General features: G+C 33.6%; 1 protein-coding gene and 1 non-coding gene across 4 annotated transcripts; both read left to right on the top strand.

Moving 5' to 3' along the window:
* The first annotated feature begins 2835 nt into the window (after positions 1-2835).
* On the top strand, positions 2836-9916 carry LOC116000815 (AUGMIN subunit 4-like). 3 transcript variants are annotated; one of them, XM_031240653.1, is made up of 15 exons: positions 2836-2922; positions 3131-3246; positions 4685-4838; positions 4930-4977; positions 5139-5264; positions 5574-5942; positions 6116-6215; positions 6576-6621; positions 8044-8137; positions 8282-8353; positions 8508-8566; positions 9136-9204; positions 9288-9339; positions 9430-9507; positions 9601-9916. In XM_031240653.1, exons 3-15 carry the CDS (start codon positions 4704-4706, stop codon positions 9676-9678), a joined length of 1326 nt encoding a protein of 441 aa, XP_031096513.1. In that variant the 5' UTR covers positions 2836-2922; positions 3131-3246; positions 4685-4703; the 3' UTR covers positions 9679-9916. The 3 variants fall into 3 exon arrangements, with proteins under 3 accessions (XP_031096513.1, XP_031096514.1, XP_031096512.1); XM_031240654.1 differs by having other exon boundaries at positions 4667-4838; XM_031240652.1 differs by having other exon boundaries at positions 2837-2922; positions 4676-4838.
* Positions 9917-12275: 2359 nt separating this feature from the next.
* On the top strand, positions 12276-12356 carry TRNAL-AAG. Its single transcript has one exon. It is a non-coding gene; the product is annotated as a tRNA-Leu (tRNA).
* Positions 12357-13496: the final 1140 nt, after the last annotated feature.

Here is a 13496-nt window from a genome sequence, read left to right as displayed (position 1 = left end):
AATTACTACTTACACCACCTATGAAATTATTGAAATTTATAATATTTTTAAGAGTGTTGCTATTTTCTACCACCTTGGGTGAAAATAACCTTGAAATTTGAAAAAATGTTACAAATTTCAATAACTTTATAAGTGGTGTAAGTAACAATTAGGGTGTAAATAGGGAAAAGGGTCAAATAGGCCCCTAAACTTTATACCAAAAGTCAATTAGGTCCCTAAACTTTTAAAAGGGTCAATTAAACCCTCAAACATGTCAAATTGAGGCAATGAAACCCCAAAACAAGTAAATGACCTGTTATTACAGGTCATTTGTATCAGTTCGGTGACCGGCGACGACCGAGTCGTCCTTGGTCTCCATCTTTGGTGGAAGGCGACCAGCTGGTAACGTTTTCCGGCTGACTCGTAACGTTTTCCGGCGAACTCGTAACGTTTTCCGACTATTTTTTACCGGTAACCTGTTGTTTACCGGTAAATTTGATGTATTTGACTCAATTTGCCATGTTTGAGGGTTTAATTGACATTTTTAAAAGTTTAGGGGCCTAATTGACTTTTCATATAAAGTTTAGGGGTTTATTTGACCATTTTCCCGTGTAAATATGACTATTTACACCACCATGGTCAAATGTAATTAATTACACAAAAAAAATTAGGTGTTAGAATTAGAGTTTTCAAAAAAAAATATTGGAATTATAAATATTATTTAAACTAAATTAAATTAAATAACAATTTAAAATTTTAAAAATAAAAATATTTAAAAAAAAAATAGAACAACCCCTCGCCGACGAGGGGTTGTTCTGATTTTGTTATATATATATATATATATATATATATATATATATATATATATATACTAGTTTTTCTTATGCGCGATGCGCAAAAAAATAGTTGCCCAATATTAATATTTTGTATTAAAATTTTAAATTTATTTTAATTTTAATATAGTAAATAATAATAATAATAATAATAAATTATGTATAATTAGATATTTATATTAAAAAAAATAACTAACATACAACTCTAATATTTAATGTGTATATATTATTATTATTATTGAAGAAGATAAGAAAATATATGGTGGATGCATGTGCATAGTAACAATAGTGGAAAAGATAACGGAAGTTATAACGGTAGGGGTATATTTGTCCAAAATATTATGTAGTACAATTTTTATAACATAATGTACAAAAAAATTTAACGGAAAAAACGGACATAAATGAGGGGTATAACCTTCATTCACATTTATTATGTTTTTAGATATATATATATATATATATATATATATATATATATATATATATATTAAAAAAATTTAAATAGTTATTTAATTTAATTTTTTGAATTAAATAGGTGTGTACCAGTTGAGCACGGGATGACTATGTTGAAGATGAATGTACTAATTGCTTCCAGAATACAATGTGATACTACATGTTTTGAGTATAACCAGCAGTATAACATATTCACTACTCTGATCTAGCCCACCACCTTAATTGGTACGAGCATGTAGCAATTGCCCTTGGTTACATTAATAATAATCATTATGTTAATGTGTTTTTACCATTTTTGGCGATTCAAAATTAATTTATTATATTATTATAATAAGGTAAAATAATGCATACAAAAATTTGTGTTATAAAGAATATTAGAATAACCAAAAAAAATTATCATGAAAATTTATTAAACATTAGATACTACAAAAAATAATTAAAAATTATTATAGACAAAATTATTATACTATCACAATTTGAAATAATAATAAATAATAAATATTTTAAATAATTAATTAAAAAATATTATAGACAAAATTATTATTCTACCACAATTTGAAATACAAATAAATAATAAATAATAAATATTTTAAATAAAAATATAATGTTTGACTAACATTAATGAAGGTGGTGCAAATAGCAAATTCTATTTACACCACCTATAAAACTATCAAACCTATTAAAGGGTGGTGTAAATAGAATTTAGGGTGGTACAAATAGAATTACCCTTTTAAAATTCAAAATTTATTTTAATCTTAGGTGGTACAAATAGCATCATACGCGGTTTAAATCCATTGCTTCCCGCTGATGCAATATTTCAATTAAACCCAATGCATTTTTCAAGGAGTAATTCTACATGGACTCCCAATTCCTACTCTCATTTAAAGATTCAAACAACGACACTGTTTTTCAATTACAGCTCTAGTATTGTGCATAGGTAATTTATTATCCAATAGCTTAACTTCCAAATTTAAGTCTGATATTACCCTTAGCTTGATATCTGACATTAGTTGAATTATTTTGTTGAGTTCTTTCTCTCATGGGGAGATCCTGTTTTTCAAATTTATTTTTAATAGTTTTTTATTTATAATTTAAACAGAGTGTTTATTGAACTTAGCACATTTCACAAAACTGTTTGTTGCTTTCTCTAAAATACTCTATTTTTAATTTGCAAATAAAATTTTGCAAATTCTATTTCATTTTCTCATTTTCTCTGCATATTATACTTTTTTTTTTCCTTTTATGAGAAATTTCTATTATTAGAAAGAAAAAAAACATCAATGTTAAAAGTCATTTTACTTATTTGTTTAAATTATAGCAATCCAAAACATAAGATTAAAATGAAATCTTGTTCACTTTTATGTTATTGCAAATAACAATATATTTAGTCACAGTGTGGTTTTTACTTTAATCTACATCAATGACTATCTTATTTTAAGTTCCATACTTGTATAGAAATAATGATTCTATCATTTTTTTCTCAATAATGTTATAGGGATAAGATTTAATTTAGTATTTGTTCTTTGGTTTTTGATTACCATTTCCAGAACTGAATTCTCTAATACTTTATTTTCCTGATTACATAGCTGCAAATCAGGTTTCTGGAGTGTTGACAAACATATGTAGATTCTTCATAGCATATCCATAATTAGGAACTGTAAGTTTGTTCATAATAGATTAAGAACATATTTGGCAATAAATACCTAAAACACCCATATATCGTATTATATTTTCTATTTATGCATTATTATTGTTGCATAATGCACTACTTCTATACAACATCTCTCATTTCTGCTAACCTCAATGCTTTTGATCTGCTTACAAAGTATTGTACTACACCTCTTATGTTTAATGATGATATACAGGTAATATTTGAAATGATCCAAGAGCTTTCTTGTTGAAGCATTTCCTTCCGTTGAATGGGCCTCCTTTGAAAGATCAAATTGAACAGATTCTGAAGAGTGGCATTCTTGCAGAAGAGGTATCATTCAACTGTCTTCCTCTTTTTTTTTTTTTTTTTTCCACAAATGAGTAACTGTTTTCATAATCTTAACAAACTAATGTACTTAAAGCTTTGTTAGAAACAATTAGATTTATATACATTTTTCACATTTAAAACAAAATCAAATCCAAACAAATTGGTAAATCCGAAATTTTTTTCCAGATGTTTTTTAACTTATTCAGTTTATATATGCATATTTGGTGGCTACTTTGTTCATACCTATTTTTAAAATTTTAAATCATGGGGATGGAATTGGAAGGCAGCCCCTCCCAAAAAAATAAAATAAAAAATTAAGGCCATGGATATTACCGGGATCTCCCTTTGCTTTGCTTCAAAATGAATAGGACCTGAGATAAAAAAATCAACAGAAATTGTTTTAAAAACACCAAAAATTGCAAATTAAAGTGTATACCTTTCAAGTAGCAAGGATGCATCACATGTTTGCTAATTTGTTGCTGAGCAAGGCCTTTCTGCATTCATCATCTTTTTGTTAGAAGCTAGCAATGCTTCCAGGCAGGCTTATTAGCTGCATTGAAACTCTTGAACTTCAAGGGTCTTGAATCTGATTTAATAAAAATTTTTACATTGGGCTTGAATCTTACTATACTATTTTCTATTCAAATTGTTATGTAATCATCAACATGTTTCTCTATTTGGTATGATTCATATCTTTTCAAAAAAAAAGTATATACCTTTCCATCGTCTCCAAGTACACAACAGCCCTATTAGTAAGGAACGAAGTATCCTCATCATCAAGGACCATGGCTTTTGCGTGTGTATGCCTTTCCCTTGGCAGCCTATGATTTTGCTGGGTGTTTCCTCTCTGGTTGAGCTTCTGGCATCTCTACATCTAATTCAGAAATAAAGTTAGTAGTATTGGTTGTGATATGAGATCTATTTATACTGTTGATTTAGATGTAAATTGTGATTTTGAATTTTAAATTCATCTGTAAGTAATTAATGTTAGTCTTGTAGATTGTAAAAGTTATTTGCATTTCAAAAAATTGTAGTTATTGGAATTTGTAAGCATGCTTTGTTTGTTGCAGTAAATGTGAACACAATAAATGCATTCATACTGTTAATCTGATTTGTACTAATAATTTTACAAATTCATCAAAACTACGTAGTTTTGACTGGGCGGGAAAACGAATGTTTTTTTATTTTCCAGAATCTTGTGGCTTTTATATATATATATATAGATATAGATATATAGATATAGATAGATATAGATAGATACAGATTTTCATATTATGAATTGGGAGGAAATATTTTTGATTGTCTGATTTGTCTCTCACTTTTAGCCCTCAACAATTTTGAAATGGAAGATAAACATCCTACTCGTTCTGTTCAAATCTGGGTCGATTAATTGCTCAGCCTTTATTTTGAAATGAAATTGAAGTTGCAACAGTTTGCGTAGATTGGTTGTTGGTCGGAAAATGGTGAAGGAACTCGGCCCCGGAGCTCACAACCTGCCGGCGGATGTTACTCAGTTGATTGACCAACTAGAGCGCCACTGCTTAGCTCCCGATGGTTCTCTCATTTCCAAATCCACCTACTATGATCTCCAACTCGTACTCTCTCCATCTCTAGAATTCCCACATTCTCTTAAAAAATCGAAAGATCTTTGTATTTTTATTGACGTGCTTGGTTACGATGGTGCAGGCGAGGGAGGAGATGACGAAAGAGCGACAGCGCTATTTGGAAGCGTTGGTAGTAGATCCGCTATTTTCAGCAAATTTTGATAATTTATTATGTTTAGGGGAAATTAAGGCTGTGATTTGTGGTTAATTTTTAGTTTTATTTATTTATTTATTTATTTCTGGTTTGCTTATTTATGCACAATTTGTTCCTTTTATCGATCAATAATGCAGGCAGTTTACATAGAAGCAGTTGGGATGGTGGAAGAATATCAGCAAGCTCTTTCTGTGGCTAATCTTGGTGGTATTCGAGACGTTCAGGGCCACTACCCTCAGATCGGTTTGAAAAACCCTCCTCAGGTTCCTCATTTTTGCACTGTTACTAACTATATTGCGAGAAAAATGCTGGTGAATCATTCAAAAGTAGACTAATTTGCATTTGGAAAACAAATTGGGAGTCAATACGAAGAATGTGTGATGTTAATAATCTTGTTTGTCTCATCTGTTTTATGAAGCACTTGCATGTAAAAAGATATTAAGATTTGAATTTCACTCAAAGCATAACCTTGATAAACCAAAATGTTCATATTTAGAGGAGAATGGATATGCTTAATAAAATGGATCAAGATTTGTTTTGTGATAGTGACACAATACATGAATATATTTTAGGTTTATGAAGCTCTTGAGCATCGGATGGTAGTTGCCGAAGCTGCTCAAAGGTTGAGGCTACCTCTGATTTCCAAAGATGGTGAGGTTCAAGATGATGAAATTGAGAAATGTATACTCTCAAGAAGTTCCCTTGACAGTTCAGTCACCAGTGTTACAGTGAGCTCCAACTCAATTTCAACTAATTTCACTAATCTGTCTGCAAGTGGCACTGCTGCTGCTGGAATTAGTGCTCCATCTAGTAGTGCTAGTGATGCTTCAAAACCTTCTATTGGAGGTGTTCCTAATCGGTACCTTGGAATAACACCTACTTATTTATGGCAAACTCAACTCCTGCAGTCACCACTATCCATGCAATCACCACTATCCATGGTATGACTCTTGATTTGTTGGATTTGTAGGACATGATTGTGGGATTGCTAAGCAACATCTATTGAGTTGTACTTATTAGCTCTGTCTAAATGTTGTATTGCTAAACCAATTACTTTCTTGAACTGGGTAATTCTTATGGAATAGTTTACACTTTTATTCTTCTGATGACGTAGGACATGGCCGAATATCAGATATTGCTTTCACGTGAGGTCGGGAGTCGGTTAGATGCTAAATGTGATAAGTTAGCAGACGTTGTTGCTATAGACGACATCGGTCAGTCTGCATTGCTAACTTCCTCCATTTATTAATGTTATTGCATCTACACAAGTTACTAGCATTATGATTTTATCCATTTTGAAAATTTGATTGTTCGGTTGAATCTTCATATGCTAGTAACTCGTGTAGATGCATGGTCACCTATTCCACACAAGATTGTCTTGCTATCTACTATTGTCCACTGTTTGAGTGTTGATATTTTGGGTGTAAAATGAAATATCTAAAGCTATGCGCCTTTAGATATTGGTCAATGTTTGAGATACATGCTATTGCAAATCATACTGATTTTGGCCCGTTTTACCAATCTTGAGCATGTAGAGTTTGCATCTGTTCTGTAACCCAACTTTGATTCCACAGATCCATCAGCTAGTAATCAAATACCAACTGCTCGTCTTCCCGAAAGGTTTTTCCCTCTCTCCCCAAATTATATTCTTGCTATGAAGTTCTTTTCATGAATGACTCGTATGTACATTGAGTAACATTGAGATACTATGTTGGCTTTGGTCTACATGGAAAATTTGGATTATTACTTATTAGCGAATGATTTAACTGGACCCATTCTTGTATTTTATCCTTAAAAAACTCAAATATACATTAAACATATCTATCAGCGTAACAAATTGGAAAAAAAAAACTATTTTGTAGTGGTGGGGGAAATTTTTTCTATTTTAGGTGTACTAGCAAATATCTAGTTCGGAGTACTATTTAAAAGTTTCATATCATGCAAATAGAAATACATGTTCAGTTTCTCTATTGACTATGCAATATATGAAAAATATGGATTTAAGTTGGAAAAGAATGTTTACATAGTGTCATTTTTTCTTAACCTAACATATAAATTAATCATAAAATGTATATCTTTAACACTGTTGTCTATTGCTTGAAATCTTGTAAAATATAAGCACTTGTTTAGTTACAAATATTTTAAAACATTGCAGCTCATAAAAAGTTTTTTAGATCTCTATTTTATACATTTCTTTTAACCAAGTTTGACATTTGGTGGTGCCGTGGTGGCCATCCCAAGAGAACCAAACATGGCCTGAAAGTAAAAGCATTTGGATGTAGAAAATGTCGTCATTATTATCTCTTATAATTATGATTATATATATATATATATATATATATATATATATATCAATTGAACTCTCAAAAAGAATTTTTACCATGTATATTTAATGTTTCCTCACCAAATTTTGAATTTCTTTTTTGAAATTTAAATTTATTCATGGATGTCTAAAACATAATTTGGTAGAATATTTTAAATGATATGTATGCCAAGGCCTAATAATATCATTTTAATCAATTTAATAATATTAAAAAGTATAACTACACTAAAATAATGATGAACAGTTGAACACTTCACCTCAGTGTCAATGTTTGTAGCTGCTATACCAAATTTTCCTTACTCAAGATTTAGAAAGAAAAATCAACTGTTAAAATGTCAATATCATTAAAAAAAAATTGTGAAAGCAACTTCTAAATGTGGTCCTTTTTTTTTTTTGTTCTAATACCAAGAACACATTTCAAATACCCATACCCATGCAGTGTCCATTTGGTAAGGTTTACATCTAGAAATAATTATTATGGTTTTATAATTATAGACTCTGAACTATAATCTACTCCAATTTATGGATTATTGACTTAAATAAGCTAATAGTGCTTTACCATCCATTTCATAATCGTTAAATTTAGCTTCAAGTACTTTAGCATGTACTTCAAAGTTGTTACTCTAACCTCTAGCATTTTGCCTTTTATATTTTGTTTTATTAAAGAATTTTTATTAAGTTCTTCACTGTTTGATAGGTCTAACTTATCATCTGAACAGGGTAAAGTTGATAATTGAGGAGATTGAGAGAGAAGAAGCAACCTTGCGTGAAGATTTGTATTCATCAGACAGAAAATTTGCAGAATATTACAACGTTAGAACTTTCCCATATCCAGGCTGCATTTTATCTTCTCACTCCTTTTCTTGATCTCTGGATGCAACTGTGTCTTCTACTATGGTTAAAAGATCTTCGTTTCATGGCATACAATCTGACTTATAATCTATCTTTCAATTCAAGGTTTTGGAGCAGATACTAGGAGTGCTTATCAAGCTTGTCAAAGATATAAAGTTGAAACATCAGCATAAATATGTGAGTTTCGTACTGTATTTTTTTTTCTTTTCATTAGAACGTATTTTAAGTTATCTGCATGAACATTGTCTTGAAGGTATATATTGAGTTTGGTTCCTGGTCTTTTATCATTTTCTAGCAGACATTTAATTCTTTTTTATGTATTTACTAATAGGATGAGCTGCAAAAGACTTGGCTGAGCAAAAGATGTGATACCATGAGTGCAAAATTGAGGTATGACTTACCCTTTGCTAATTCTTGTTGCTTTTAAAATTATTTTGGCCCTGTTTGGTAAATAGTTGTTAGCTGATTGGGTTAGAGGGTATAACTAGTTGATAACATTAGCTGATTGTATAAAAGTGTTTGGTAAATTAGCTGTTAGCTGATAGCTGATAGCTGTTTAATATAATTTCTTTTCTCAAAAAGCTAATTGAAAAAATTGCTTTGAGTAGCTTTTTGAATTTTAGCATTTTGGAGTTACAAAAAGTTGATTCACCAAACACATTGATTTTTTAACCAAATCAAATATAGTAGCTAATAGTGGTCAAATAAATCAAAATTGGTTGATAGACTAATTATTTTACCAAATAGGGCCTTTATATACTTTTATTCTTAAACATGGAGAAATTGGTACGACTATTTACATGCTTATAATATGGAACTGCTGAAGGATGTATTCATGAATCAGCTGTTCACACTTAGCTATCATTCTTGATATCACTGATGCAAGCACCAATACCTTTTTGAACCATTGATCATCAAGCTAAGGTTAATAGGTCGTGGTATTTCTTGTTGTTCTTCAGGGTTTTAGAGCACATTCTCCTGCTTGAGACTTATACACCAGACACAATTCCAGCACTCCATAAAATAAGGTAGAGAAACGAGACTTGACTTGTTCCATTATTAGAATATACTTCTGAGAGTAGAAACTGTGCTAAGTTGATCAATCTCCCAGGAAATATTTGGTTGAATCTACAGAAGAAGCTTCACTTGCATATAATAAAGCGGTATATTTCTCTGACTCTACTGTTCTTAAGTTGAAAACTGCATGTGTCCACACGAAAACTGACCCACATTTAATATTTGATTTGAAATAGGCCACCCGTCTCCGTGAGTATCAGGGTGTTGATCCGCACTTTGACATGATTGCCAGACAATACCATGACATAGTCAAGGTAAAGTAGTGTATATTCTGAGCATTAGTTCCTCTGTGTATTCCTTTACCCTTCTGAAATAAGCTCATATACGATTTCAATTAATTCTCGCAGAAATTGGAAAATATGCGTTGGACTATCCAGCAAGTTGAAATGGACCTGAAGCGTTTGCCCGCTCATCCTGGAGCCTGAGTATTTTGATTCTGTCTTTCCACTCCAGGAGATCAATGCATTAGAGGATTTAAGTTACAAGAGCTCATTGTTGTGTGTATTGCATTTTTATCAAGTTGTCTAATTTACACATCCTGTTGCCAATGTTGCAACTTGCAACAAGAGCATTTAGAGTTGCAACACTAATTAAATACCATGTCAAATAGTAAAATATTTTATTAAAAATTTGGTCTTAAATAGCAAATTTTTTCTCAATGTATAGTTTTTTCCAAAAAGTTGAGTCCCCAACCCTAAGGGCCCTACACGCTCTGATTCGATAGGGTATTTCTGTAGCATTCTTTGGAGTATTTAATCTAGTGGCCAATTTAACAAGTGGATTATGGTTCCTTTTTTTTTTGCTCGAGCTTCGTCCGTAGTTTGGCACTAACGTCTCGGTCATCCACATAGTCAAGTTCTGCAGCGTGTCTTGAAAAATAAAAATTGCCTTGTAACCACAAATAATTTCAATTCATTAAAAGTTTGTTCCGCTTGTCAACTTGGGAAATCATCCCGGTTTCCGTTAGATAGGGTTCCGGGCAATAGTCAGAATGTATTAGATTTGATTTACACGGACATCTGGGGTCCGCCACCTGTTATTTTTAGTATTGGGTATCGCTATTTTGTACTCTTTGTGGATGACTGTACCCGTTACACTTGGTTCTATCCCTTACGGGTGAAATCAGATATTTATAAAATATTTAGTTTGTTTCGGGCAATAGTAGAACGTTAATTTTCACGTTCTATCAAAGCCATCCAGTCTGACTTAGGTGGAGAATATCGTCGTTTCCACTCCATTTTTGAGTCTCTCGGTATTTCACATAAGCAATCTTGTGCATATACTCATGAACAAAATGAGAGGGTTGAGCGTCTAAATCGCCACGTAGTTGAAACAGGCCTTGTCTTACTAGCTGAAAGCTCAACTCTAATAAAATTCTGGGAATACGCTTTCGAGACTGCGACGTATCTTATAAACTGTTTACCTTCTTCTGCCATTAACTTCCAAAGTCCCTATTTCCGACTAAACAGTGTCCAACCCCCGTATACATTCTTCCGTGTCTTTGGGTGTCGCTGTTACCCTTATCTCCAGCCTTATAATCATCACAAAATTGAATATAGGTTGGCTCCTTGTGTTTTCCTAGGTTACCCAGTTGCTATGGGGGATACCGTTTCATGGACCTTCACACTGGAAAAGATCTTTATCTGTCGCCATGTGCGGTTCGCTGAACACATTTTCCCTTTTGCTTTACAGGATACTGTTCAGGTTAATGTCTCACCAGCGTCATCTGTCACACCCTGAGCGACTGGACCAGTTTTCACCCCGACTCAGACGACACCAATCACTACAGTTCCTCTATCGAACACTACGGCCACTTTACCTATACCAATCCCGACGTCGTCCTCTGGAACTCAGCTCAACACACAGGCTCTAACATCCTCTTTTGATACGCGCACCACCACTGATCAAGTCTAGGGTGGTGGACATGTCATGCGAACACGGCGGAAGACACGGGGTACGGGCGAGCAGTTCTACGCTCTTCACACTACTACCGATCCTACTTGTTACTCTCAAGCAGTTGGGCACACTCACTGGAGGGATGCGATGGACCAAGAATTCAATGCACTGTTGCATAACAACGCGTGGACACTTGTACCGGCGACCCCACATATGAACATCATAGGCTGTAAGTGGGTCTATCGCACCAAACGCAAAGTTGATGGGACAATTGATCGTTTTAAGGCTCGGCTGGTAGCCAAAGGTTTTAATCAAGTAGCCGATGAGGATTTCTTCGACACGTTTAGCCCGGTTGTGAAACCAACTACTGTTAAGCTCTTGTTTTCACTAGCCGTCACGCATTCCTGGACCCTCAGGCAGCTGGATGTTCACAATGCCTTCCTCAACGGTCATCTTCCAAAGACAGTGTATATGAAACAGCCACCAGAGGATCCTCTACAACCCGGGCATGTCTGTCATCTTCAGCGGTTGTTATATGGGCATAAATGAGTCAAGAGCGTAGGTTGTAGGCATGGCAAGATATCGCAATAGTGCAATAGCCTAGGTGTGTGCAACTCTCGTCCTTAATCGAGGAGAATGAGGCCTGGAGGAGGTAGGTAGACAAGGTGTTCGAAGAAGTGCCCCAACCAATTGAGGGCTTGGCAATTCGAGCGTGACATCGCTCGGTGTTGTGCCTTTCGTCTCCTTAGGTGTCTTACATTTCAATTCAATCCAACCGCAGATAAATGAGTGCAAGAACCGGGGGAGTATCGTTCAAAACCGCTCTCTTTCATTATTGATCTTTGAATCTTGTTTCACTATGCACTCACTCTATTAATGAATTCCTTGCTCTTTAATTCTAATTGCCTTTGCATTCATAAGTGACTTGCATACTCTCTCCAATTTGCCATCCTCTCGAGAACAACACTCGAATAACTTATTCCTTGTTTAAACTTTACACCTCACCGAAAAAACTACTTACTCACATATTCAATATAAGTTGCAAGAACTAGCAGATGTAGGTTTCTGTTTAACAAAAGCTATCTCAATCGTATCCATTTTAAACTTTCATATATATAATTGTCACGTGGAGGTGGCTGAGTTGGTCTAAGGCGCCAGATTAAGGTTTTGGTCCGAAAGGGCGTGGGTTCAAATCCCACTCTCCACACCAACTTTACCCTAGTTATCCATATTCAGCTGCTTGAATGAGTAGACATTAATGTAATTTCTAAAATCGGGAACCATGTTTCCATTTCACTCTTTCAAGTTATAAAGGGTCGCGAATACCTAATTTTTCCTTTAAAAGGGGTATCCGCGACGGTTCCAGCTTAGAAGGAGTCACAGATACCTAATTGTTTGCTAATATCTATTGAAATAGATGTGTTTGAAAGTGCTGATTAAAACAATTATACAACATTTTCATAGTATGGATACACGTTGTAGACAATTATAAAATGAAGACATTTATTTATAAATTTAACTTATATTTGTATTTCTAACTTGTGGTATTCTTTATAATTGGTTAATATATCCAATAACCCAAAATTACTTAATTGGTTATTATTGCTTTTGTAGAGGAATGCAATAATTCTCAGCTCGCGTATTCTAATTCTTCATTTCTTACTTTTATTTCTGGAAGCGCAAGGAACAAATAATTCAAGTGTCTTCTAATTCTTCGTTTCTTACTTTTGTTTTATGCATTGTTGTGGTTCATCTTGATCCAATCGGAAGCCTAAATAAGTCAAGAGCGTAGGTTGTAGGCGTGGCAAGATATCGCAATAGTGCAATTGCCTAGGTGTGTGCAACTCTCGTCCTTAATCGAGGAGAATGAGGCCTGGAGGAGGTAGGTAGACAAGGTGTTCGAAGAAGTGCCCCAACCAATTGAGGGCTTGGGAATTCGAGCGTGACATCGCTCGGTGTTGTGCCTTTCGTCTCCTTAGGTGTCTTACATTTCAATTTAATCCAACCGCAGATAAATGAGTGCAAGAACCGGGGGAGTATCGTTCAAAACCACTCTCTTTCATTATTGATCTTTGAATCTTGATTCACTATGCACTCACTCTATTAATGAATTCCTTGCTCTTTACTTCTAATTGCCTTTGCATTCATAAGTGACTTGCCTACTCTCTCCAATTTGCCATCATCTCGAGAACAACACTCGAATAACTTATTCCTTGTTTAAACTTTACACCTCACCAAAAAACTACTTCCTCACATATTCAATATAATTTGCAAGAACTAGCAGGTGTAGGCTTCTATTTAACAGAAGCTATCTCAATTATATCCATTTTAAACTTGCATATATATA

This window comes from Ipomoea triloba, chromosome 13 (genome assembly GCF_003576645.1).
Source record: "Ipomoea triloba cultivar NCNSP0323 chromosome 13, ASM357664v1".
In the NCBI taxonomy this organism is placed as follows: Eukaryota; Viridiplantae; Streptophyta; class Magnoliopsida; order Solanales; family Convolvulaceae; genus Ipomoea; species Ipomoea triloba.
Note: the sequence above shows the minus strand (reverse complement) of the source record. Positions and strands in the feature narration are given on the sequence as shown.